The following is a 26,627-nucleotide window of genomic DNA, read 5'->3' on the forward strand; positions in this document are numbered from 1 at the left end:
AAGGTTAGATCCCTTAGATATTTCTACGAGATCTAAAGAAAAACACCAAATAGAGTGCAAAATACTTTATTTTTGTACTTCAAGTCGCATTTATTCAAACTTAGATTAAAATCACAACGTTACTTTTTGTGAAAAGACAAAAATAGAGGAACTTTACATAAAGATAAACTTACAACTAACTGCGACCGCGATGTCAGTTACAATGCTTGAAATACATGCAATAATATTACTTACACAAATACATACAGATCAAAATTTACAATTATATTCAGAAAATAACCTCCCCTTTTGTGGAAAGTCGGTTAAAAATGGATAAATGATATTTATTTCTGTAAATAGGTTATAAAATAACACTTTTACACGTCAATATTTCAAATAGCTAGATGAGGCCGGCATTTCCTATCCGACTACTCTGAGACGAAATGCCTAAACAAACTCAGAGGAAAGATGAAATTGAAAGTATTTAAGTAGGTATCTTTTTAACCCAGTTCAAAAGAGGAGGCCATTAGATGCTACCACCAGGGCCAATATAAAACCTTGTCAGTTGTCACAATATAACTCATAGAATATACAGTCAGCAATAAAAGGAGATTTTGTATTATTTTTATATACACAGGAAATATATACCTACAAGTCTAACTCGCATTTCTCTGATATTTAGCAAAGAATAAAAAGACAAACATTGTAACTATCAACATTTGAGTATTTGGTTTCCATGGCACGATATGTGTGACACACTTAAAATTATATTTCTTCATTTCCATACTTACGAGATAATCACAATATTTATTTATAAGGAATTATGGACTTTCTTTATACACGCAAAAGGCTGGTTTTTGAGTCAAGCTGATTGTCGACAAATAAGAAAAAAAAAGAATGCCTAAGAGCAGGAAGCATTTCGCTTTAAACTTCTAGTAATGGAATTCCTTGCTATATAGGCTGTTTCCAGAGAAGTATTCTATCCTGTGTGTTTTTAAGACCCGAAAAGGAGCTTAATCGCAATATGGATAAGCGTTCATGATAGGACATACTATTAGAATCAGGCGTAATAATGAAGGTTACAGTCGGTGCTGAATATCTAACTGATATTTTTTACAATCAATATCATGACTGACAGTAGGAATCGGCGTGAATCTATACAGCTGACAGTCAGCGTGAAAGAAAACCAGCCTAAAGGTACAAGTTGGAAGCGGACGACATGAGGCTGCAGCGGACCACGTGTTGTCGCTTCATGTCGTTATGACCTGTCACTGCAGACATGATTTTAAACTATAAGAATGGAGCTACAGTACCCTTAGTACGAGTTTGCTTTACGTTGAACGTAATCGAAACGAAACCGCGTTCGGCGCTCTGATTGGCCGGCTCGAATGAACCAACCAACCAGTGCGTCGAACGTGCTCTCGTTTCTATCACTTTAAACGTAAAGCAAGTTCGTACTAAAGGTACTGATCCGTGGTCAGGCGACACAGGCGTCTACCGCTCAACGACGCGTCGAGTCGCTAACTAAAGAGGTAATTTCATAGAAATACACAGAAACCAGTAGTGTCATTACGCTACTGTCTCACATCACCCGCTTCCACACTATACCTTAAAAATTCTTATTCTAAAACCGAGCAAAGTTTTATCAAAAAACATTGAATGTTATTTAGATAGAGAGAAGTAGATGAGATATGCATACTAATGATTGAGATCATGTAATTTGGACCCAGTGATCTTTTACATTAGAAAAGTGATAATATAGAGTAACTAGACCCAATTTTAATATATATTTTTATAATTCTTGTCATTGGATCCTGTCTTGTTAGATCCCATTATTGCCTAATAACTATTAAACATTATATATTGAAGCTTATACAAATATTGTAGAGAAAAAGACTTTCGAAGAAGTCGTAATAAATTAATTAGATCTTAGTCACGAAACTGTTCGAGGATGCACGATTACTTTCAAGCTACGACAGGAGCTCATAATAATGTAGTATGATCGTCGTTCGTAGTCTGAAACAGTAAGTTTATTCTAATTAAATCTTATTATGAGTTATATTTCCATTTTGTTTTCAAGTACATAGCAGAAAGTCGTGAGATGTGGTATATTTATAACAAATACTTTATCAATACACTTGAACTATAGTTTTATATACAATAATCAGTTAATATGTATTAAATGTAATTCATATTTTAACTAATAGCCCATTTTTGTCTGAGACATTTTATTTACAAGAACATACAAATCCACGAATAAAAATTGCTTGCTCTATCCTTATTTTTAGAAAAAAAACTTTCTACCTTTTGAAAATAGAGCAAAACAACTTGATATATATTTAATTTTATGATACAAAGATTCTTACACTTAAAAAGTAAATTATAAAGTACATACCAACAACTTTTAAACTCAATTTATTACCCAATTGTATATTTATGACATTTTAGACAGGATTATAAATAAAAACATTCGCGGGAAAATACTGCCATATAATTTATATATTTTGTTTCATAAAATCGAAATTAACCAAAGGCCAGGGCCTAAAAAATAATGTCAATAAAAAATCGCAATTTACTTCGATTCTATGCCACCACGTAAATATAGAACCGATAGCAATATTTTTATTATATTTCATATCTAAAATGCCACAAAAAGTAAATTTCAGTCGCTAAATATAAAAAATACTTCGAAGAAATTTGTGTAATGTATGTTCGGGGAAACTTTTGAATAAACGTTCAGTTTATTTGATTGACTACACAGCAAGTTCTTTAACTTAAAAGTAAATTTCTATATAGTTGGGTCACTACAAACGTATGGACGTCACGTCCAAAGAATGTGACTATCCTGTACAACTTGCATAAGTGTGAGCGAGAGATGTGATAAAAATTACGTATTCACACGTTTGTAATGGACCAACTATAACAAAAAGTGACAATTTGTTAGCAGAAAGTTCTTTTTCGCTAAACTCGGGCGCCATGTATCCTTAGCACGAGTTTACTTTACGTTTAAAGTAATCTGATTGGTTAGTTTATTCGACCCAGCCAATTAGGGCGCCGAATGCTCTCTCGTTTCGATTATATTAAACGTAAAACAAATTCATACTAAGGGTACTGATATCAATATAGGATATGATTCTACTTTCATTTAGCGACCATATCAGTTTAATAAATTCATTGCACTCACTTAATAATACAATCAATTGATGCATATTTTATTAACTTTTGTTACAGATAAGCGTCATTTGATAAAGGACTGGGTCAAAATATCTGGGTAGGCCAGATAAATTTTGAACATAAAACATAATTTGTAAGAACTATCTGCATGTATAGTGTACTTATAATGAATATGGTAAAACAGGCGCTGAGTCTTAAAAACATACCTATGTTAACTATTACTGCTGTGTAGTCTGTTAATTTTGTACATACATTAGGAAGAATTGGAGGCTTGAGGGTCGACGGTGACTTCTCGTTGCTCCCCGTTGTCCATCGACACGATCATCTGGTACGGAACTTTGATTTGCAGAGGCACTCGCAGCTTCGCGATCGATGGTGCCTGGAATTTAAGTATTGTATTTATTACTGGTTTTACGACTGTTTTCAGTATTCTTTCGTACCTCAACATTTCTTAACTAAGAGTTAGGTATTCAGTCGTGTTTGATACAGAATTCCGTGTTAAGAAACTCGAAGTTATGATAGATGTCCAAATGATTGCAAAGTTAATATTTTAATTACTACATTTTTATCTATTTCAAACAGCGATCATAGTTCTATAGTATTTCAATTTTGAAAGTAGAATTCAGCCAGAGCGTTAGAACTTAGGTCATTGTGCGTAAGCACACAGTTATAAAGGGCTCTACATCCGAGTTAGTCTAACTTTTACTATTGCAAAAATGTTAAATCAAAAGCTAATGTGACTAGTATAAGTAGATACTTACATGTATAGTGATCTCAGGTAACACCGTGGTCTTCTTAGGCACCTGGTGGATGGGGACCAGGGCGGGAACCTCCTTCTTGGGCTTCGGATTCTTGTTATGAACTGTCATGTGCTTCTGTAGGTGGTCCTTGCGGTAGAACCCTGGGAACAAAAAAATCGTATACTTGTGATGTGTATGAATCTGATGAGTTTATTTTTTTGTTTGAAAGCGCCTATCTCCGAAACTACTGGTTCGAATTTAATAATTATTTTTCTTGGATAGCCAATTTATCGGGAAGACTATAAGCTATAAAATATAACGCTACAATTAATAGGAGCCAAGCAGCGGGTGGAACAACGGGGGAGCACTTAGTGTATTCTATTCTATAATGTTAAATAAAATGAGCTGTGTAAGCTTACCTTTCCCACACTTGGTGCAGAAGAAGGACTTGATGCCGGTGTGTATGTTCAAGTGTATCTTGTAGTGGTCTTTCCTCTTGAACGGTTTGCTGCAGTACTTGCAGACGAACACGCGCTGCGGGACCGGGATCTCTTTCTCTACCACGTTCAGGTACTGGATGCTGTCTATCGCCGCTAACTCTCCTAGGTCCATCTGTAATGTTTTACGAAGCATGAGTGAGTACTTAAGTCTTTTTCTGTTAGTTATTTGTGTGTAACAAAATCGCATGCATGACAAAGTCGGTTCAGTGATGACCATGGACAAACATACATACAACTAAACATGTATTTTTATACTCTACATACCTGGAACCTGGTTTACACATATAAATGATTTGTATTTGAAAACCTAATTATTTAGAAGCTGGTTTAAAAAATATTTAACAACAGAAAATAAGATTGTTTAATAAATTCAAAGTCACGCCTTTTATACCCGAAGGGGTAGCCATAAATGCACATTACGGCACGCAATGCCGTTTTACAATGTACACCCACTTTTCACCATTTGTAATGTTGTTTAATAAACTGATAGTGAATAGTGACAATAGGTAACATATAAGTCTGTATGCTCCATCTTCAGCCACATCTTGCTAAGAAAAGCTAAGAAAATTGTAGTACTTACATATTCGGCGGGGTATTTATTTTCTTTCTTATGTTCTTGTAGTGCCATCTGCACTTGGGGGTACAGTGGTGGGGGAGACTGGTCGTCCTGCTCACTCTGTCCGTTTTGTTCGTTGTGTGCGTCGCCGTCCTGCGACACGTACTGGCACTGGTGGCTCTCGTACTGCTCGTGGGCAAGGAACCCTGGGAGATTACATGTGTCTTTAGCTATGATTAGCTGTTTATATTAGGGAAGTAAATAGTGGAATGAGAATTGCTTTTTAAATAATTTAGATCTTCTAGCGTGACTGTGATTTTACAAAAATTGTTATGTGACATTGTACAGATTTATCTTCTTTTTTTTTTGAGGGGGAAAATCATTCACTGACTTCTTCCACCTTGGGTAATAGAGTGTTACGCCCATATACTCAAACGTTACTCAAATTTAAGTTGTACTTAAATATCGTGCTATCTCTGTCATTTTATAAAGAATTGATAGTGACAGAACTACATTTGAGAGCCTCTTAAAATTGAGTAGCGTTTGAGTATTCGGGCATTAGACTCTTACAGACTAAAAACAATGAAGCATCAACGCAAAAGAAAATAAAGCAAATTTCAACTCTATTCTCTTACATTTACATTGCATAATACAGAATCTAAAATCTAAAACGTACCTTCCCCGCAGAATGAGCACCAGATAGCATCGTCGTTCTGTTTTAAATGAACCTTCATGTGTACTTTCAGATGCTGTTTCCTTTTAAACCGCCGGCGGCAGATCTCGCACTCGTGTGGACGACTCTCCATGTTCTGACGGGCTACCAAAAGGCTATTGTCTGCGCTCTGAAATTTAAAAAATCATGTGTTATTGATTGGTTGGTGCCATGGTTGGGTGTCTGTGGTATGATGATTTGGATAACTGTTTGTGTGATCTAAGTGTGGTTTTAAGGATTGAATTAATATTTTGTTTCAACTTCTTAAGGCATTGAAATATTAAACAAGAACTATTCTTAATACATTCAGCCTTTTTTGTCTTTGTCTTCGATAATTAATGAGAACTTGGCGCAATAACTTATCTTTTTTAGCGTCCGTACCTTAAAAGGGAAAAACCAGCGAATTGTGAACAACAAATAGTTACGTCTCATAAACTATTGAGTAAAAATTTGTAACAAATCACGTTAGTTGTCTGGGAAGTCGAAGTATTTGTATAGTGGCAAAATTATCTATGATTCCCACATTTACACACAAAGCCTAACTTAATAGAATCATGACTTTCAATCATAATTGGTGTTCCAAACTAGATTACATAAGGTACACCGACACGAATACATAGACTACAGTATATAAGTGAACTAACAAACTTAGTAACACCGCTCCAGGCGATCCCCAGTGGGGTGCACCCGCTGTCGTGGGGGGTCTACGGCCCAGCTGAATCAATTTCACACCGGATTGGGGACTAACGGGTCTGTTCGAACTTCTACAAGGGTTTTGACATAAGAAGCATTATTGAAATAATTAAATCAGTAGTTTGGTGTAGTAATAGTTTGCTATAGTTGATTAATTAATCCGACTTACTTTATTTACCTGTTCTATGGTACTTAAAAAATATATGGACCCCGGCATGGCTTGAAATTAGTCGAGTAACATTATTACCTTCTGAAAAGTTTATTTCTGCAGGAAGCCTAGGTATTAATAAGCCACCAATACGCAAGTAGAGATGCCTAGTCAGAGAAAGTTAAGTCAACCGATTGCAAAAGTTTCTTTGGTTAATAAAAAACTACGTGAAATTATTTCAAAAAGTTTTACATACATGTATACTCCTATATTGGGGTAGACAGACACAATGGTACATACAATTTTTTTTAAACGTATTACCCGATGTTCACATCTGGGCGCTGCCTAAACACCGCAACACCAAAGAGGTTTCCAGTGCGTTGCCGGCCTATTGGAATTAGGGATACTTAACAATAAATAGACTGTGTATACTTACATTATTGTGGTTGATAGTTTCATCATGTATATACTCTCCAGGCCCCTCGTACACGGTGTACGGTTGAAGGTGGATGTTCATATGCGCCAGGAGTTGCTCGTCAGAATGGAAAGCTGTGAAGAAGAGAAGAGATACTATTAGCTATTATTAATTTGTTTATACAAATACTACTAGCTTCTGCCTGCGACATCAACCGTATTCTGATGCACTAGTATGAGTTTGTTTTACGTTTGATGAGATCGAAACGTTAAAAAAAACTCGTACTAAACCCTCAGGTGATAAAAAGTACATACTATATATGTTTTATTTGTTATTTCAGAGTATAAATAATATAATTTATCTCTGAATCCAATATAGCTCAGATCCATTCATTAACTTAACTTTTCGAATAATCCTATTTACATACATACTACACATATAATAATAGGCTCACCCCCTATTACATAGGACTTTAACACAAATAGTGAAAAGTGGGTGTACATTGTATGGTATTACGTGCCGTAATGTGCACCTCTGCCTACCTCTTCGCGGATAAAAGGCATAAAGTTGCATTACTATATAATAATATGTATTTTCCGCCGATCCCTTCGGAAAGTAACGCAATAATATGTTATATATATACGATACATATACGTCAGCTACGAACGAATCAAAGCTCAAACATTTAAAAATAAAAACCTAGGTTTATTTTACGTAAAAAGTAAAAAAGCATTCACTATTCCAGTATTCATTTTATCTCGAACATTTTTCGGGGCTCAAAGCGCTGTATATACTATCTACCTACGTATATACACTCGGTATATAAAGAGATCGCAAAAAATCAATACTTTTAAAGCGATTATGTACGAATATAGCTTGGTAGTGTATTCCAGAACCTTCCATAGATATACTAAGGGAATATTTTACATAGATACATGTAAAAGGTAGCATCACCTATCAATTCCCTAAACTAAGGACCAAAGATGAATAATTTAATAGACTCGACCTGTCACCTGTTAATGCAAGATGGACGAGAGACGAAAATAGTTCAGTAAACTTGTTGATTCTTACGTTACGTAATATTACACCTTTTGTGCCTCGAAGGGGTAGGCAGAGACACAAGTGCCACGTTTCGCCAGTTATTTTACGAGTCGACAAACCAACTGCCTTGTATTGAATAGAAGTAGAGTAACCACATTGGACAACACTAAAAGTTTATAACAAAAGATATTCAACAATAAAAATGTAGCACAAAGCAAAATTAATCCCGTCAGCAGCAGCTACGCGCTCCATCATCGTAGGGGTCGACGGCGACCCTAAAAATAATCCGGTCTACAGCCCCCCAAATACTCCCTCCCCTCCCGAAATAAATTAGATCTCTAAAACCGTCCATAATCTAGCGTCCCTTGAACCACCCTTGCCGTGCCCCCTCGCATGGCCCATGGGGGATCGCCCCTAAAATAGGGGAGGGTCTAAAAAGGTCGACTGGTCGGTTGCTACGCGTGCATATGTGTTGGGCTGTTGGGCCTACGTAATTGTAAACTGGGCACTCGATATTGATTCGACTCGCTATACACTTTATGTAGCTCACTTTGTATTTGTACGTAGGTAAGGTACGTGTTACTATTTTAGGACGTACATTGAGAAATCTCTATGTAATATTTGATTTATTTCAAGCATTGATAAACATATCTGTTTTCACATTCCCACATAGTACAATCATTGTTTTTGTTTGTTCATCTATCTGAATTAAGTTTTCTATGCAAATGTATTATAGAATATTTTTACAGCATTATTACAAAGATTTTATTTCTTACTCGAAATATAAAATTAAAGCAAACAGTGAAAAAACCAACAGTAGATTCCTTATACACAAATGGTGAAAAGTTGGACTAACATTTAAGATGTGTCTCTGTCCAACCCTTCAAGGATTGAAAGGCGCGAAGATATGTTTACTGTGTACCTACTTGTAATATTATCGTTTGGGAGTCAACACCCGCGAGACGTTGACTTTCTCTTCACACCCCGTAAAAACATGCCACCTACTTTAGTCACCAGCTACTTTTATAAACAAATAGCCCTAATGGCTAGCTTAAAGTTTCGTTCGTTTAGTATTTATTCTATGGCCGTGCACCCCTCCCGCCTTCCAGGCAGATCTGCGCGCCGCTGCGCCGCGCAGCCTCTCCTATACATACAAGGATATGGGTGTTTGATTTATGGATTGCAGTTGCAGTTTGCCGGCGCGTCACTCGCCACCCGTATTGTCCACAATTGTTATTGTTAATCACTGTTAATTACTTAAAGATGGAAGAAAGTGCCGCGGCTCCCGGCGGAGAAGCTCCAGGCGCCATATTTTGTTTGTTTTGCGACAAACACGACAACCTCATCGAAGATCCGGAGCCGTGCACGTACCTCGCTGTGAAGCATGTAGCGCACGAACGACAGGACGCTATCCGCGTCAAGTTCCGCCGCCTGTACCAGGAAACGCTGCCTAAACAACGCTTCTCGTGGCATCACACCTGTGTGATCACCTACATCTGCCATCAATATATCCATGCAATAGCAGCAGCGGCAGCGGGTACAACCATTGACAAAGTCACCCCATCCACTAGTGATGACTCTGAACGACTGAAGGATTGTTTCTTCTGTGAATCCACACTGAGTGCGGAGCAGCTGAAGGTGCAGCCATTCAGGGCGAAGCTGTCGGCTGCCAAGCTCCTCAGCGACGTGGCTTTCAAGAAGCAGGACAGAATATTTGAAAAGATGGAACAGTTTGAGTCGCCGCAGGATTTCCTGGACAAGGGTACACGCTACCACAAAGGTTGCTACTTGGACTATGTGAGACTGCCGAAATGCTGCGTGACGAAGCCGCCAGAAGTACCAGATACTATTATGTTCAAGGCTTTGGCGCAGCTGCTTGAGGAGATAGACAGCAAGCTGCCCAAGTGTTGCATGGCGCTGTCCTACTTGGCGAGACGTCTGCAGGCTCTGACGGGGATGAGGTCTGCTGACGTGGACACGGAGTGTGTGACGGGGCTGCTGACTGCTCGCTACGGAGAGAAGATCATGTTCTGCTACCCGGCAGGGCTGAACTCGTGCGTGGTGTTCCTGAGCAGGGTGCCGCTCAGCCAGGCCATGCGACGTCTGCGTTAATTTCATCGAAGAATAATCAACTACGAGTGTAGTAGGGTTTTAATATTCATATTTCATGTCACAACGTAGTGTGTATCGTGTCAAACGAAGTATCTTCAGTGTGTATGTAGTGTGTACTTAGGTATTTCGTAACGCCTATGATTCTCATCTCAAGTTTGCGTTTAGAAACTTATTATCACATGTAATCGTTCAATAATAATAATTAGCAAAGCATCATAATTGTAGTATCAATAGTAACGAAGTAGATTTTAAACGATTTTGGTTAAAATTTTAAAAACGAATTAGATCTAAAAACGACTTTTTGAAATTTTTAAATTAACATTTAGAATTGCATGTAATTTTCTGAAATAAATATTATGATATCATTCAACTTTTTCAATTCCACAACCCGAAACATGTACCGACATATAGCATAGTCGCATTTACCGACACCACCTAGTTAGATAATTTACTTCACAATGTACAGCTGTTACTTTTTGCGTAACACCCTGATAGTGCAACATCTAGGACACCCTTTAACATTAGCATATACATGAACCCACACACATACACACACTCGATGCACACATACACGAGGTACGTTTACCTAGTAGGGGAGGGGAGCGCCAAGACAGGTGTGCCAATGTGACAACATATTAGTAACTACATCCATTCTATCAATGTAACGAGAACTGATTTTCAGCATGCCTATTAAAATTGTACTTAGTACAAAAGAGGTGATTTTATATCAATATATGTAGTTATTGTTTTCTATGCATCAAGTTTAGGTATAAGTAGGTTATATTTAGCATGTGCTACTCTACGTACTTCTTTGAGGGATAAAAGGCATAAAGGTATACCAAAATTAGGTAGAACGTTACGCCTTTTATGCCCGAAGTGGTAGGCGACGTGCACATTACAGCACGTAATACCGCTATACAATGTACACCCACTTTTCACTATTTGTGTTATAAGTGCCATGTAATAGGTGAGCTTATTACCATATACTGGTTAATGTCAAAATTTAGTCCATAAAAGAATCAAAATAACGATTTAGTACTCAGGAGTCAGGAGTCCAACATGTAGCCACTCTTACAAGACAAGACAGTATTAAATACATTTTTCCCAATTATGAAGCTGGTACGAACATAATACCACGTTATAAATTCCATTTTAGGTGGGCCCTGGGAGGGAGGGCTGCAAGGTCATGATAAGCTTACTCCTCCCTGACACCCACCGTTACGCCTATAATTAGCAATTTCGTAATTTCAGGTATAATTAACTTAATACATGCTTCGTAACGACTACTTACAATTTAAGTACAACCATTTTTAAGGCCTAAATATTTCTAGGAATGGATATGTTACTTACTTTTCAAAATCTCAAATCAAATGTTTCTCTGATACAGATGTAGTAACGAAATAAGAAACGAAAATAAAGTCAATCATTGTTTATACTACTAACACTAAACAACAACGAAACCTAAGGCCAGTCTGATCTGTTCCGGACCTTGCGGACTACCTATCGGGTTTACCAGGGCTCCGGCTCGAAAAGCAGGAGTAGGAACTGGGTTGTTTTAGTCAGTAAGAGTCTGAAAATCTCTATCGCCTCCCTTGAAAGAAAGAAGAGAGTAAACTTGTTTAAAATGCGCCAACATATTTGAAAAGCCGTGCAGGGAGCAGAGAGGTCAGGCATCGTGAACTCTCACTTACCACATGAAATGTGGCACCATAACGTCACTACATCTTACTGGTATACTGTGAGACCCTCTCACCTTCTCTTGGCTCTTCCCTAGCCAAGGCAGCCCATCCGGAACTGCGGACTACCTAGCGGGTTTACCGGGGCTCCGGCTCGACAGGCAGGAGTAGGAACGGGGTGGTTTTTAGTCAGTAACAGTACACACCCTCTACCCTCGCCTTGGCGAGAGAAGTCTAAGGACGATTTTCCCCCCTCAAAAAAAAAAAGCCAAGGCAGTCCATTTATAAGTTGAAGTCTTGAAAAAAGACTATAAAATCTTTTTGTCGTTACATTATAAGTATTTTTACGAGACAAGAGGGCGTAGATTAATTATGCGTGAACTTCAAATTGAGTCGCCTTTGAATAATAAAGCTTATGAGGCGGTCTACTTCATAAATTTTGCAATCTTATACAAAGATGCCCTTTTCCTGTGTTACCTATATAAATCGATTCATGTTATATGATCGGTTTGATTACTTGGTACACAATGATAAATATGCAATGTTAAAAAAACTACGAATTATTTCTTTATAAATATTTTCTGACTAGCTACTTTCTCGCGGTTTCACCCGCTCTGCTCGGCTTTTATTGATCTTAGCGTGATGTTATCTAACCTATACCTTGATAAATGTGCTATCCAACATAAGAAGAATTAATAAAATCGGACCAGTATTTCCGAGATTAACGCGTTCAAACAAACAGACAAATTATTCATCATATATTAGTACAGATACAAGTATTTTATTAATTGGTAACGTAAAACGAATGTTTTTTTTTTCAAGGCTCTTTAAAATGAAAAACGTGGCTCAGTTTCTTTGCTCCGAAGTGTTTCATCGCAAACAAGTTTCCTTTTGTTAAGTTTATGCTGCCTCCCTCTCATTTATATCTAATCAATAAATCAATGTTCATTATTCAACAAGCGTAAGAAAACGATATCCTTTCCAATTTTCATACTCGACCGGACAGTTGAGACTCATTGGGAATTTACTCGACCAAAACATACAAAAATACGCATGTTATCTGCGCAGGACAAGTGCGGATGGAATGGGTCATCGGCAGTGAACATGTTGATATCACTATCGCGTACGTACTCGCACGTTTGAACGAAGCACAATGTGATCCGATATCTTGGCCAGCGAATTTAGGGCGGCTTTAGTTCCCATACAATTTTGGGGGCACAGCTTCAGAATACTGAATTTCCAACCCTTTTATACATATATATGTCTTAGGAGGATTTCTAATACAAAATTCTTAGTAAGGAGTCCGAATCTGCACCCAATGTTGTAATAAGCCTCTATGACATGGGACTAATAACATGACTGGCATAAAGTGGGTGTACTTTCTTATACCTTCGCCTAACCCTTCGAGGAAAAACTGCCTATGTTTGTGTTGTCAATGTTTTTTCCACCCTACTCCCCAATACTAAATGTGTATAGGTAAATATATAACATCCTGCCAACCGTATATAGATGGCAGGCGGAATTTTTTCTTAATCTTAATCAATCGAATTATGTACTGTGAAAGACAACAGATATTAAAAAAAATTGTTTACACAATAAAGTGCCTCTTGCCTGTTATACATCATTTCAAAACTTGTATGTAAGTATTTCTATTGTTTTGTGGTTGGAAGCTATGTATAATCTTCGTAAACATACCTAAGACCTAAAGGTCACACTATTCATTCATTAGAGGGCATAGTATTTGTACACATTCCAGCTTGAAAGTTTATAAAGACATTTGAAATAGTAAACAGGTATTCACTCGTCGTATCATTAGCGCCACGGAGTACTAATGACACAAAAAACAAGTAATACGTCAGCCAACTGTCCACACTCCACCAAATGGCATCCACCCCAAGTTTGACGCAATAGGAGAGGGGATTCAAACCCTGAGTGACGTCACCTGCCCATCACATCACAAGTAACGGGTAGGACCGGTTCTGACCGCCCCATGGACATGAGGGCAAGGCCGGCCCGTTCACCGCGCAAGGATAGAAAGCAAGCCTACTTGGCAACGTTGCATAAGTTAGCTTTCAAGAAAACATCTTTGTGATGAAGCTTCTCGTCGATTCTGATTCCAAAACAGTCTTGATTAGTAATCAATAAAGGCTATTTTTGCTTAACGAGTGGGAGAGAGGATCAAGACAATTTCTTTAAGTAATGTTTTATGCAAACTGTTCAAATAGAGTTTACCACTTGTTGACTTGATTTGTATAATCAAGTCAACAAGTGGGCTGAATAAATAACTGTAATAGGATAATATCTAGGAATAGAATCACGGAATATAACAATGATAGTGTCTTTGATATAAAATATCAAACTACTCATTCCTCATCCACATTAAAAGGAGAAGTAGTCCATTACGTGCCATCTTTCTTCTAAAGGAATGTGTTAGACAGCTTTGAATTTAAATAGTCAGACAGTTGAGATAAGTACATAAAATAATTACAAAACCAGACGCAATAATGACGTCATCGTCAACATCCCCTTCCATCATTAAATGAGTTTTAAAATATAGATTTATAGTACCTGCATTATTATAAAAATTGTATGAAGGGATGAATTTATATTACGAGTAGTGTAATACAGTGGTTCTCAACAAGTGGACCATCAGTAGTATGTTAAAATTAACTTATGGTTGTTTGTCAAATTAAACAAGCCAAAGAACACAACTGAAAGACGCAACTGATTTCTACATATTGATGGTCACTATTTTTATAAGAAAGAACCCCACGACTTTGGAGAAATTCTTAGCTTTGTATTATATGAAAAAAGTAATAGGACTTATAAGTGTGGGAGAGCCTTGCCACGAATGGGTCGGCTCGAATGGAATAATACCAGGGCTTCACAGAAAACCGAGCCTCACAGACCAGTGAAACAACGCTTGCGTTGTATTTCGTTGTGTGAGTGGGGTTACCGGAGGCCCAATTAACCCGCTTCCCAATCTCCGATTCCCCAACAACCCTTAACGCCGACAGCGCACTTGTAACGCCTCTGGTATTTCGAGTGTCCATGAGCGGCGGCGATTGCTTAACATCAGGCGACCCGTCTGCTCGTTTACCGGCTAATACCGTAAAATATGCAACTTCACGCGTTTTATCCCCGAAGGGGTAGGCAGAGGTGCACATTACGGCTTTACAGATACCATAAATAAAAAGTTAATAATAGTGGCCTCCCTTAAGTAGACTGATATAAAACTGGTCTTTGACCAAGAATAGTTTGGGAACCCCAGGTGTAAAAGGTTTAACAATAGGTTTGTCCTAAAGTAATATAAATAACATAACCCAAAATAGTACGAATAAAAAAATGTGGTAACTATGGAGTTTCTTGTTAATTCTACTCCCTCAATGTAGGTATTTTGGAACGAGCAAAAAGCTTTCACTAAGGGACTAAAAAAAAAAACACATTTTTTATTGGTCAACTTTGAAAAGCGAAAGAGGTGTGTAAGAATAGCAATTGTCGTTCTAATGTCTTTGCCAACCCCCATGGGAGACAGGCGTGAGGTTATGAATATATGTATGTACTTATGTATGAAAAGTGTCCTTTAGTCTTAACTAGCGACCCGCCCCAGCTTCGCGTGGGTGCAATGGTGATATATTATACCTGTATTATACATAAAAACCTTCCTCATGAGTTACTCTATCTATTAAAAAAAACCGCATCAAAATCCGTTGCGTAGTTTTAAAGATTTAAGCGTTCATAGGGACATACAACATGACAGAAAAAGCGACTTTGTTTTATACTATGTAGTGATGAAGAAATAAACCGCTCGACATTCAAAAATGTTTTTTTTTTTTATATTTTGGCTTGACTTTAGTTCTTAATCAAGCTACAAACAATATTCTCAGTATAACAGGCTAAGAGGACGGTTCTACAATTCGACAGTTTGACTAGTCCGGAGGGCTATTAATAAAATTGAGGAGTAAACCTCGGAGACGAGGGTAGACTGGGGAATAGAGGTCACAAGGCGACCTTTGCCGACAATCCCACGCCGTAATACTACATTATATTGTATCGACTTTTACAAACGAATTTAGGGCAGGATCTCACAAAACACGTGTCCTTTGGTGTCATTGTAAATATGGCTAAGATTTTTTATTGTAATAGAAATAACATATTTAATATAAATAAAAGAATATTCTCCGACATCTTTAATTGATTTTGTCTGGACTTTAAAAGAGACTATGACCTCTGAGTTTGTTTCGGCATTTCTTCTCAGAGTAGTCTGATAGGAAATGCCGGCCTCATCTAGTTATTTAAGAGATTGACGTGTAAAAGTGTTATTTTATAACCTATTTGCAAAATAAATATCATTTATCATTTATTTCTATGTAACACTGGTACTATATAATTCGCTCAAGTGCGGTGTGGTGTAACTTTGTAGTAATGGAATGTCTCCCCTTTTCAAACCTCCGAGCATTTGGCTGCACATTTGTGGCAGTGGAGGGGCAACCAGCTGCTTAGCAACGTGAGCTCCTTACCAGATTCCCGCACGGAAACTTTTTGTATGAACTACCAAGCGTTGTTCTCAATCAGGGTGTACTGGTAAAAATATTTTAGTTAAATGGCATCTGGATCACGAAATCGATATCTAAAAGTAAATACATACATCTAGGTTACGTAACGCTATTTCACAATATACACCCATATCTTACCATTTAAGTGCCATGATATACGGGGTGAGCCTATAATTTTATTTATTTATACATAGCCAAATTTCAACATCAAATTAAACTCAATTTTGAGCCTGACAATATAAAACAACAAACTGATTAGGATAACGCTTGTCAAAATCTGTCAATTGGTTACAAAGGAGGGGAGTCCCCTACCCTGCCTACAGCCCCTACTATTCATGGCAGGGCCGGCAGACGGCTAAATAAAATTGTCCCCCTCCATTCATGCACTTATCACATCGAGCGGGTTAAAAATATGAAGAAGTATTTTAGTTCAAATGTAGTTAAAGTTATTTTAAATCGTCGAATGTTTCTTTAAATAAGTTAAGTGGGTTATAAAAGCAAAGCTTAATATTATAACATATCTTCTAAAATGCAAAAAGTATACCTAAAACTACCTTTGGAAGATATTTGAGACAACAGAATTTCAATTTTATTTACACTAGACAAAAAGAAACACCGTTGCTTAAAAACGATATCGTATCTTTAGAGTAAAATATACTCAATACTAAGAAGCAATGCTCTTAACTGCCTTGACCGAGGCATTGAACACACAGTTCATTTGCAAGCACTTTAACAACCGCCCCTATTATACAATACAAGCACCAAAACTCATCCCTTTCAAGGCAATAAAATTTCAAGCAAGTCCCTTTCCTCTATTTATCCGAAATGTCCAAGAAATTTTATAACACAAAAACCGAACCGAATGTTCGAAAGAGGGGAACGCTGGCTGGGTCAAAAATAAAAAAGATATTGCAAAAAATGGTGGGGCTGCTCCCCCGGGGTTCAAAATGGGAGACGAGAAAAAATTGAGTAGGGTCGGTGTGTGGAATGGGTATTTGGAAGTTCGATGCGTAAGATTTTGGATTTGGATTTTATAAGTAGTAGATATGTTGTAGTAATGTAATACGTTTTTAAAATGATTATTACTATGTATATAAACAATTAGTACGAACTATTGAAGCGAAGTGAGACTTGAAACTTCGAACTAATTGTTTACAGAATACGGGACTGTATTCAAGTGTGTTTAGGTTCGTTCGATTTCACGCCTTTTATCCCCAAATAGGTAGACAGAGGTACACTACACATTACGCCACGTAATGTCCGACTAAAAAGGCTATAAATAAAATAAGCAGCAGCAACGTCACGCCTTTTATCCCCGAAGGGGTAGGCAGAGGTGCTCATTACGACACGTAAAGCCGCTATACAATGTAAACCCACTTTTCAGCATGTGCTATAAGTCCCATATAATAGGGGGTTAGCCTATTGCCATAATATACTAGGCACAATTCCAGACTTCGTACTACTCCTGAGAAATGTTCAAAAACCTAAAAAAAAAATTCTAGTAATTCATTGCCCGACCCGTGAATCGAACCCGAGACCCCTTGCCCGGCTTGCGACCACTCGACCAACGAGGCAGTCTTTAGGTTTACTTTCAAAATTAGCTATTTCGCTTATACGAGCTTCGATATCAAATTGGTATGTTACGGATTTAAATTGAGTTTACGGTCACCGGTTACCATAAGGAAGACATTGTAGCAAATGATATTAGTATTATAAGGAAACATAAGTCCGCAGTGAATCAATAAAATAATAGTGTTTCTGCCAGTGAATGAGGTCGCCAGGTCTCGGTGGGGGGGTGACTGTACTGACAACATGGATCCGATAGGAGGGCATTGTCTACCCTTAGCTGGCCACGCCACCAGGCCGTCGATAGGCGACAGGCAAATGACAATGTATTTTTTTTTTTTTATAAGACTTACATTAGGTTTTTTGCCAGTGTGCGTTTACAAATCTATAATTTCACAATAACATGACACCCAGATCAGATATATTTGTGTTTGTTATATCTATACTAATATTATAAAGAGGTAAAGTTTGTAAGTTTGTATGTAGGGTAATCTCTGGAATTATAAATATAGAAACACTCTAAACTACACACATCACACTATCTATGACAAATAAAGAAACCTAATTATTTTGGCACATCAATTAATCAACCATGTGTTCCTACACACAGTTTATCGAACAACAAGACATAATATCACGGCCTTAGGGATAAGGCGTGGGCAGAGAATAATACACCCACCTTTCACCAGTAAAGTATTGTTTGTTTATATAGTTTCACCCAAGTAAGATCGCTTATATTCTATTCATAGTGCTGCGGCCTACAACTGAGAATTTTGGTACGTCGTACGAGTAGACCGCACGATGGCAGGGCAACCGGCTGCAGCGCAACGTGTAGCGGGTTCGATTCCCGCACGCATTAACTCTTTGTGTCATCCACAAATTGTTGTTTCGGGTCTGGGTGTCATGTGTATGTGAACGTGTATGTTTGTTAACGCAGCCACGATACAGGAGAAAATCTTAATGTGGGGCAACGTTTTATAAAAATAAGAAAATAAAAAATAACAGACATGGATTATTATTGGCCTAGGAATGGTTTAACACTAGTATCACCGTTGGTCAATCAATTTCTGACTGTAATTACCGTAGTCATTGAACAAACAAACCTTATTGAAATCAATTTTTTATATAATATAATATATGTATAGATGTGTGTGGCTTTTGTATACCAGTTAATTGTGATCTCGCCAGTTACGGTACACACACGCACATAGCAACGTCCCACCTTTTATCCCCGAAGGGGTAAGCGAGGTGCACATTACGGCACGTAATGCCGCTATACAATGTACACCCACTTTTCACAATTTGTGTTATGAGTGTTATGTAATAGGGGGTGAACCTATTGCTATATACTGGGCATAATTCCAGACTATGTGCTACCACTGAGAATGTTTCGAAAAACCGAAAAAAGCCCAGCAATTCTTTGCCTGACCCAGGAATCGAAAGCACAAAGCTATAATAATATTTCTGTATGTACGCATGTGTCCTAACCTAAACACGTATTTTTTTTTAAATCGAAACCGGCATTGTATTAATTAATTACTGGAAACACGACACCTATATTCAGTTTACCTACCGTACTGTTTAGGGGGCGTTCACCACACCTAGATACCATGACCTTGTGTCCATCACTTCGGTTATGGCATCGAAATATTCTACGAACAATAAAACGTTATTTTAACGGCTTTGAGAGTCCATTGCTGGACTATGATAAGTCTATAAAAGAGGGGTTTTTCATATCCTCCATGCAAACGAATTGCAGATCGCAGAAAAAATCGGGTTTATCAGACAACGCTGTGCTGGTGCCTGGTTTCTGATCATTATTAGTCCCTAATTAATTATTATTACTTCTACGTGACCCATAATACTAATGTATGTATGTATACCTAGATATTATTATAACTACGCAACGGTTGTCAATGCACTTTTTAAAATATACAGTTATACTTTATACACCATCTTTCAACCCCTCGATGCCTGAGAACTTTTTTTTACATTCTACCTATTCTGAACGGGTACAAACAACCCTCCCCTTTTTTTCTATGATAAAAATATAAAACTAAACACGTGCATCTCTTTCGTAAGAGGGTTGACAAGGGGAGCGCTGAACGAAACCTTGGGGGTTATACTGAGACGCACAAATATGGTTGTGGAATAAAATATAACTTCACGCGTAGACTATCATGTTGTAAGTTATAGACATCCGTTATTTTATAAGTCTAATTGTAATAGTGTATTGTTATAAGGTTAAATATAAAAGGTTTATGGCGACACACGACAAACAATGACAGATGACAGAAGTCGCACATAGACGATCGACGAGCAAATCAACGGATGACGTCATAAATCCTACATTGCACGTATGAAGTTTACATGCGAATAAACATGGATAGAAAGCCCGCCAGATACAGAGGATGCTTCTTTCTTTTAGAGAGCTTTACTTTCTGTTCCGTAAAAGTTTATAATTATTTGCATTTCAGTTTTTTTGGATAAAAATGTTTAAAATGTATTTTATCCCTTATTCTATCCTCATGGGGGTTCAATTTATCAAAATCCAATTTAAGAGAATGTCTTCATCATAGTAACTTCAATCTTTAATTTCAGTTCAATCAGTCGAAAATCTAAGAAGATTAATACAAACTCCTATTTTATCCCCTTGGGGATGGAATTAATCAAAATCCTTTTATGCCTACGTCATAACATCTACCTGCATGCCAAATTTCAGCCCGATCCTTCCAGTGGTTTGGGCTGTGCGTTGATAGATCACTATTTGCCGCACTTAGAGACATTTAATGGTTACTTAAACTATTCCTTAGTAACGATGGAGTTTCTTGCTCGTTCTTCTCCATTCGAAGCTACACTTTGGAACGAGCGCCTAACTTCACTGACAGACAGACTGACGGACAATTCAATTTGACGTTTCAAAAGTGCCTTATTTAGGATTAATTGAAATAAATGCTTTGACTTTGATTTTGTTCAGAAAACAATTGCAAAGCACTGGCGTAAGTAACCATGTGATTGAGTACGGCGGTATATTATCAGTCAGTCACCTTTATACCAATATATATAACTATATTTAGATGTTGTTGTGGGTTCTGAATAATCTTAAGTTAATACTAAACTTGACTTTACTCCAAAGAGTAAGCGAATGTTAGAGCTCGCCCACGTTAGTGTAATATTAGTCGTGATACAGGGGGAAACTAGTAATAATAACAAAATGGTTACTAGATCCCCCCTCCGCCTCCTAGTTTAGCATTAACTTATGTGTAAGTAAAGCTAATATCGTTGTAACTGAACTCAGTTCTTAGTAATTGTTTTCGGAACAAAATCGTTACTACTAAGGAATAGTTTAAGTAAGCATTCAATGTCTCTGAGTAGGTACTGATGAAATTTGGAACAGGAGTTGATTATCGTCTGGAACTCTGGACTAACACATATGACTTTTTATAACACGGGACCGCGGGTGAAGCCGCTGGCAGTTACAAATAGTTAATATATTCGGGATTACAGCACTTACCTTTTCCGCACTCGCTACACGTTTTCTCTTTTCTCAAATGCGTCCAGCTGTGTATCTTGAGATGGTCCTTTCTCTTGTACGTCTTACTGCAAACCAGGCACTTGAAAGGTCTAGCATCAGATTGTATCATTTTGCTGTTTTTTACTTCCGACTTAATGGTAGCCTAAAACAAAATATTAAAAACTTTATTAATTACGAAAGTTTCACAGGCTAAGGGCTTGGATTTGCAAGACTTTGGATTGACAACATAAAACACAAATAAAGAAAACATGAATTATTTCTCTTTCCATTGGAAAAATATCTATAGAACAATCTCTTCAACTAAAATTTAGCATAATATATTAGTATAGTTATACATATAGGTACGATAAACCCTTACAAATTGCGCACAGAATCTGAGTCAGATCTTTTTTTTTTCATCGCAAAATGACTCCTTATGCCTCCGGTCACTGAGGACAGATGTTCTCAAGCCGGTCTGAGCAAAACAACGAACGAAGCCTGTCGGGATTACCCCGAGATCGGGTACCCGTCTACCCGTACCACGGGTGGGCGTGTAGGGTTTAATACGGCCGGCTTCGCATCTCCGGTATCCTACATAGCCAGCATTTCGTAACATAGGGTTAACATCTGACTTTAACTAAAGCTATCTAAATCGGCTTTTTGAAGCGTCAATTTAATTTGTTCTGACTGTTTCACCACTTTCATATACCTCCTAAGTACACGATAAACTTATGTGATAGATGGTTCTTACAAATTACAGTATTATTTCTTTATTTAGTATACAAAGCAGCTATCTAGACATTGTGAAATAGGCCCGTAATAAGTTTCACAATACCTAAGATACGTTTAGAGACTAACTTAGTAAAAACGAACCATGATTCTAAAAGAAAAAAGACGGTTTTGCGATGACACGAACAAGGAAAATATCTTGGTTTAAAATTAAAACATAGGTTATTTAATGAAAAAAAAAGGAAGAAACGTCCTTGATTCACGATCTGACATAGTCTACCTGTACTAAGTATATATTTTAATAAAACCAAATGCTAATACTCCGACGAATTGAGACCTTCCTCTTTTTTGTAGTCGGATAAAATTACACGTGGAGTTTGGGTGAGAGGGGGTGTTGAAACCATACTACGCCGAAAGGAGGGAGGTATAAAGTCGGTGAAAAAATACACGTGATTAAAACGAGGACTTTAGTAAGAATAAAAATGCTACAAAAAAGAGAAAAGTTTACGATTTTGTGAGTTATGGTGAATTCTGATGTGACTAAGAAGAGGCTTGAGGTTCCATGTTAGTAACTACTGCTACTACTAGCTACTATCGTGCGGTTCCACCCGCTGCTCTGCTGTTATTGATCGCAGTGTGACGTTTAATAATAACATATTTATAGCCTTCCTAAATAAATGGACTATACAAACCAAGAATAATTTCCAAATTCAAATCAGTAGTTACTTGCTGATTACCTAGCGCGTTCAAACAACATACTTAGCTTTGTAATACCATAATATCTTTAGATGCGAACTCACCTCATAATTGTTTGGTTGCATTGGATCTGAGTGTTCTTCATTCTCGTTAGGTGTGCTGTATTCATCCAGGATCTCCTGCTTAATCTCGACGAGCCCGTGCTCCCCAACTAATTCACTGTTCTGTTCTAGAAACACTTTTGAGTGCGTCTGCAAATGTTTCCTCAAATGGTCCTTTCTGTAGAATGCTAAAACAATGTATGTATAATTGGTTAGAGCTAACTGTCATTGGAATGAAGAAAAATTGCAATAAATTCACCTGGAAAAGTTGGCGGTTAATAACTATATGAAGCTGTATTGGTAGTCAGAGTTAGAGTCAGTATATTGGTAGTCCAACATTGTTATTTCCAAAACCAACATACAACAGATTAATTACGTACAATAATAAATTTATTTATATACACACACACACACATGCGTTTTACATGACATTTACTCAAACTCGTCGATTTTACAAACATTAGTTTGTACACAAACACATGTATTAGTTAGAACACCTTCAGACGACACGCACGGTACGCGCCTAGAGCCCACACTGAAACTAGCAGATAATTTGAGCCATATGACTTGTAAATAGATCGCGAATTGTATTATCATGTTGCGTCTGCTTTCGGCCCGCGTTGCAACCAAGTTGCAACGCGATGATAAATGTAATTTAGGATCTATTCATGCGTCTTAAGAATCAAATTATACGCAATTTTTTAAACGGGTAAAATGCGCGCGGTTTAAATTGTTCGTGCGTATGTCATTATCGTCTGAACGCTTTCTTACTTCATGTTAAAGCCTGATGCGTGAAACTATTAAAATGACTGAATTACTTTTAGAAAGAAGCCCTCATATTCTTATTTAATAACATTTTACGTCCGTACCGACGTATACTTAATTGTTACTGGTTTTAATGATACCCCCTAGTGGGGCAAAAACCGGCTTAGTGTGTAACTAAGGGAGGGTTACAAGGGACTGTTGAATCTGTAGGGTAAAATTAATTGGGGGGGATTGGGACTACAAGCCAAACACGTGCAGCCGGCCACGGGTTAGGGAGAAATAAAGGAGTTTATTCGCGAACACGATAATATAGGTTCTAATCAATACTAGTACCTACTAGCTTCTGATCTCCTGTGCCTTGGACAAAAAGTATCCTAAGTAGGGAGGTATCTTATCCCCACCAACTTTTAATTCGTTTAATTTTATTAAGTCATTATATTAAGTATTACATTAAATCGTTCTCGACTTTATAAATAGTTTTTTTTATGTTATAAGCCGGTAAACGAGCCGACTGATCACTGATGGTATGCTATCGCCGCCGCCCGTAGACACTCGAAACCCCAGAGGCGTTACAAGTGCGTTGCCGGCCTTTCGGAGGTTAGGAATTTAAGGGTTGTTTGGGAATTGGGGTTGGGAAGATTGGGAAGGGGGGTAATTGGGCCTCCGGTAACCTCACTCACACAACGAAACACAACGCAAGCGTAGTTTCACTCATTGGAGCTGCGGATGGCATAGCGGGTTACCGGGGTTCAGGTCGTAGTAGTAAGTAGGAGTAGGAACGGGATGGTTTTTAGTCAGTTTGTGTCTGACACTCTTTCTCGTCTCACCCAAGGCGAGAGAAGTCATTGGATGATTTTCCTTCACCAAAAAAAGGTCGAGCAAATATAACTACGATCTCGAATCCCATATCATTGATGAGTCAGAACAAAAATATTTTCTTTCTTTATTTATTTCCAGAGTTGTATAGGGCGGCCGTAATAACCCACCATTCAGGTAATCTTGAAACTGTTTTTTTTTTATCTAACCTGAGGTTCGATCCCGTTCCTCGTGTCCGCGTGGCGATAGACAACTCATTAGCTAGCTAGTGTCTACCTATAGTTACTTAAATTCTTACTACACACTTTACATGGTGAAAAATATAGATATGGGGTGAGAAGTGTATGTGCAAACATGTTTGTAAACACACTCATGACACAGAGATAATTAACAAAACAAACCTAGAATCCCAACAAGTTACACATATCAACCTTCTTGTCTGTTAAAAGTGAACTTTTTTAAATATGTTAAAAGATAAAAAACAAATTTTAAACTAAACATAACAAATGAAAACAAAACTGTGTACCTAATAATTTACACATGCCAATACCATTAATCATAAAATATCACACCAAATAACTATAACTCTAATGGTCATTAAAAAGCAACTAATACATACTGTAAAGAAGAAAAAAAATGTTTATTCACTTACTTTTATGGCACACAGGACAGGTCTCACTCTTGTCTCCACCGTGGATAGAAAGGTGGATGGTCATGTGCTCTTTCCTCTTGAATCCCTTGCCACAATCAGGGCAGATATGAGGCCTCACCTCCTGATGTTCTAAAGTATGCCTGTCCAAATGCTCCTTGCGTTTCAACCTTTTTGGTGGGAAAAGAAAAATAAAATGTTTATTTAGATTGAAAATTACAAAGTTATAGATTGTTTATATTTTATTTTGTTACATTTTTGAGTGATAGTAATAGTTAAAATGATTGTGTCTTGTTATTAACTCTTGTATTAAAAATAATCTAGAATAAGTATATGAAAAATAATAACAATGTCCTATAACCATATGTACCTAAATTTTATATATGTGTACATAAATAATAAATAAATAATGTCTTGATAACTCACAGATGACTAAGTTTATTTTTAAAGACAATTTAATTTCTCACATAAATAATTTAAAAAGTTTAATACATACCCTGTTCCACATATCCCACAGAGGTATCTATACTCTCTGTTATGAAGGAGTAGATGTTGTTCAAGTTCCTCTTTATACAAAAACAGTGCTGTGCACTCCACACAGGAGTAGCTGACACCACCATCAGGCTGCTTCACAATCATAGCCAATTTGTTCTTTGCTAACATACTTCTTTTAATTGCCATTTCCAAGTCAGGTACTGGCTCTACAAAAATATCATCACTTAGTACAACAAAAAAAAATATATAATTAAAAATGTATAATAAAAAAATAATACATACCATTATTACTGTCCATGGTTATTAATTAAAATGTCACCTGAAGAGAGAAATCAAAAATGTTGTTGAGACAAATTGTTATAAAGCTGTCGTTAGAAACTTTCCCACACGCGCGCAACCGTTAGAAAGGGCAAGGGCCAAAAAAAACTGAACTTGAAATTGTGATCCCTTCCCCTACCAACGGATATCGCCCAAGGCCCAAAAGCTCCCCTCTGCTTAGGGGTGACTACCCTTTGTCTACCCAAACTTCCCTAAAGGAGGGGAGGAAACCCCACTCCGTGTTCGGGCCGATAGGAGGGGTGGATTTACCTTGCCCGAGCCCGACATTGATTCAAAATCCTCTACCTGAGACCCAAAGCGGGTTTAAACATTGAACTTATAATAATACTACACTGTTCACCAACACAACAACATTCCCACCACAAAAACATTGGACAATATTTTTATTTTCGTGCGCGCGAAAAAGTTCTACAAGTTAAAAGCAACAGTTTTCCTCTGCATAAGAATAATATTATATGATATACTAACACTTATGTCTTGAAATAGGTCACCAAAGAAAATTTTCAAATAATAGTAAATAAATGATGCACAAAATAATGAAACCACCTGCGAAAATATTACGAAAATAAAATAAAAATTCAAGAAAACTAGACGCGCACCCTCCACCAACAACGTTTTGAAAATGACAGATTTGATAGATGTCAGATGAAGTTTG

General features: G+C 37.4%; 1 protein-coding gene across 1 annotated transcript; it reads right to left on the reverse strand.

The window, feature by feature from the left end:
* Positions 1 to 50: 50 nt before the first annotated feature.
* LOC118264714 (gastrula zinc finger protein XlCGF57.1-like) lies at positions 51 to 26,595 on the reverse strand. The gene is made up of 12 exons (XM_035577315.2): positions 26,441 to 26,595; positions 25,916 to 25,952; positions 25,635 to 25,839; positions 25,142 to 25,308; positions 22,912 to 23,096; positions 21,383 to 21,545; positions 6,939 to 7,051; positions 5,626 to 5,791; positions 4,974 to 5,155; positions 4,313 to 4,505; positions 3,915 to 4,054; positions 51 to 3,532 (listed from the first exon to the last, which is right to left on the reverse strand). Exons 2-12 carry the CDS (start codon positions 25,929 to 25,931, stop codon positions 3,407 to 3,409), a joined length of 1,656 nt encoding a protein of 551 aa, XP_035433208.1. The 5' UTR covers positions 25,932 to 25,952; positions 26,441 to 26,595; the 3' UTR covers positions 51 to 3,406.
* Between the last annotated feature and the right edge of the window lie 32 nt (positions 26,596 to 26,627).

Source organism: Spodoptera frugiperda, chromosome 26 (assembly GCF_023101765.2).
Source record: "Spodoptera frugiperda isolate SF20-4 chromosome 26, AGI-APGP_CSIRO_Sfru_2.0, whole genome shotgun sequence".
NCBI lineage: Eukaryota > Metazoa > Arthropoda > Insecta > Lepidoptera > Noctuidae > Spodoptera > Spodoptera frugiperda.

Excerpts from the sequence above, each read along its gene's own strand:
- LOC118264714 (XM_035577315.2), bottom strand. Across the intron at positions 5,156-5,625 it reads GTGCTCATTCTGCGGGGAAG|GGTTCCTTGCCCACGAGCAG; the intron begins GTACGTTTTAGA and ends GTAATCTCCCAG. Across the intron at positions 4,506-4,973 it reads ATAAATACCCCGCCGAATAT|ATGGACCTAGGAGAGTTAGC; the intron begins GTAAGTACTACA and ends AAAACATTACAG.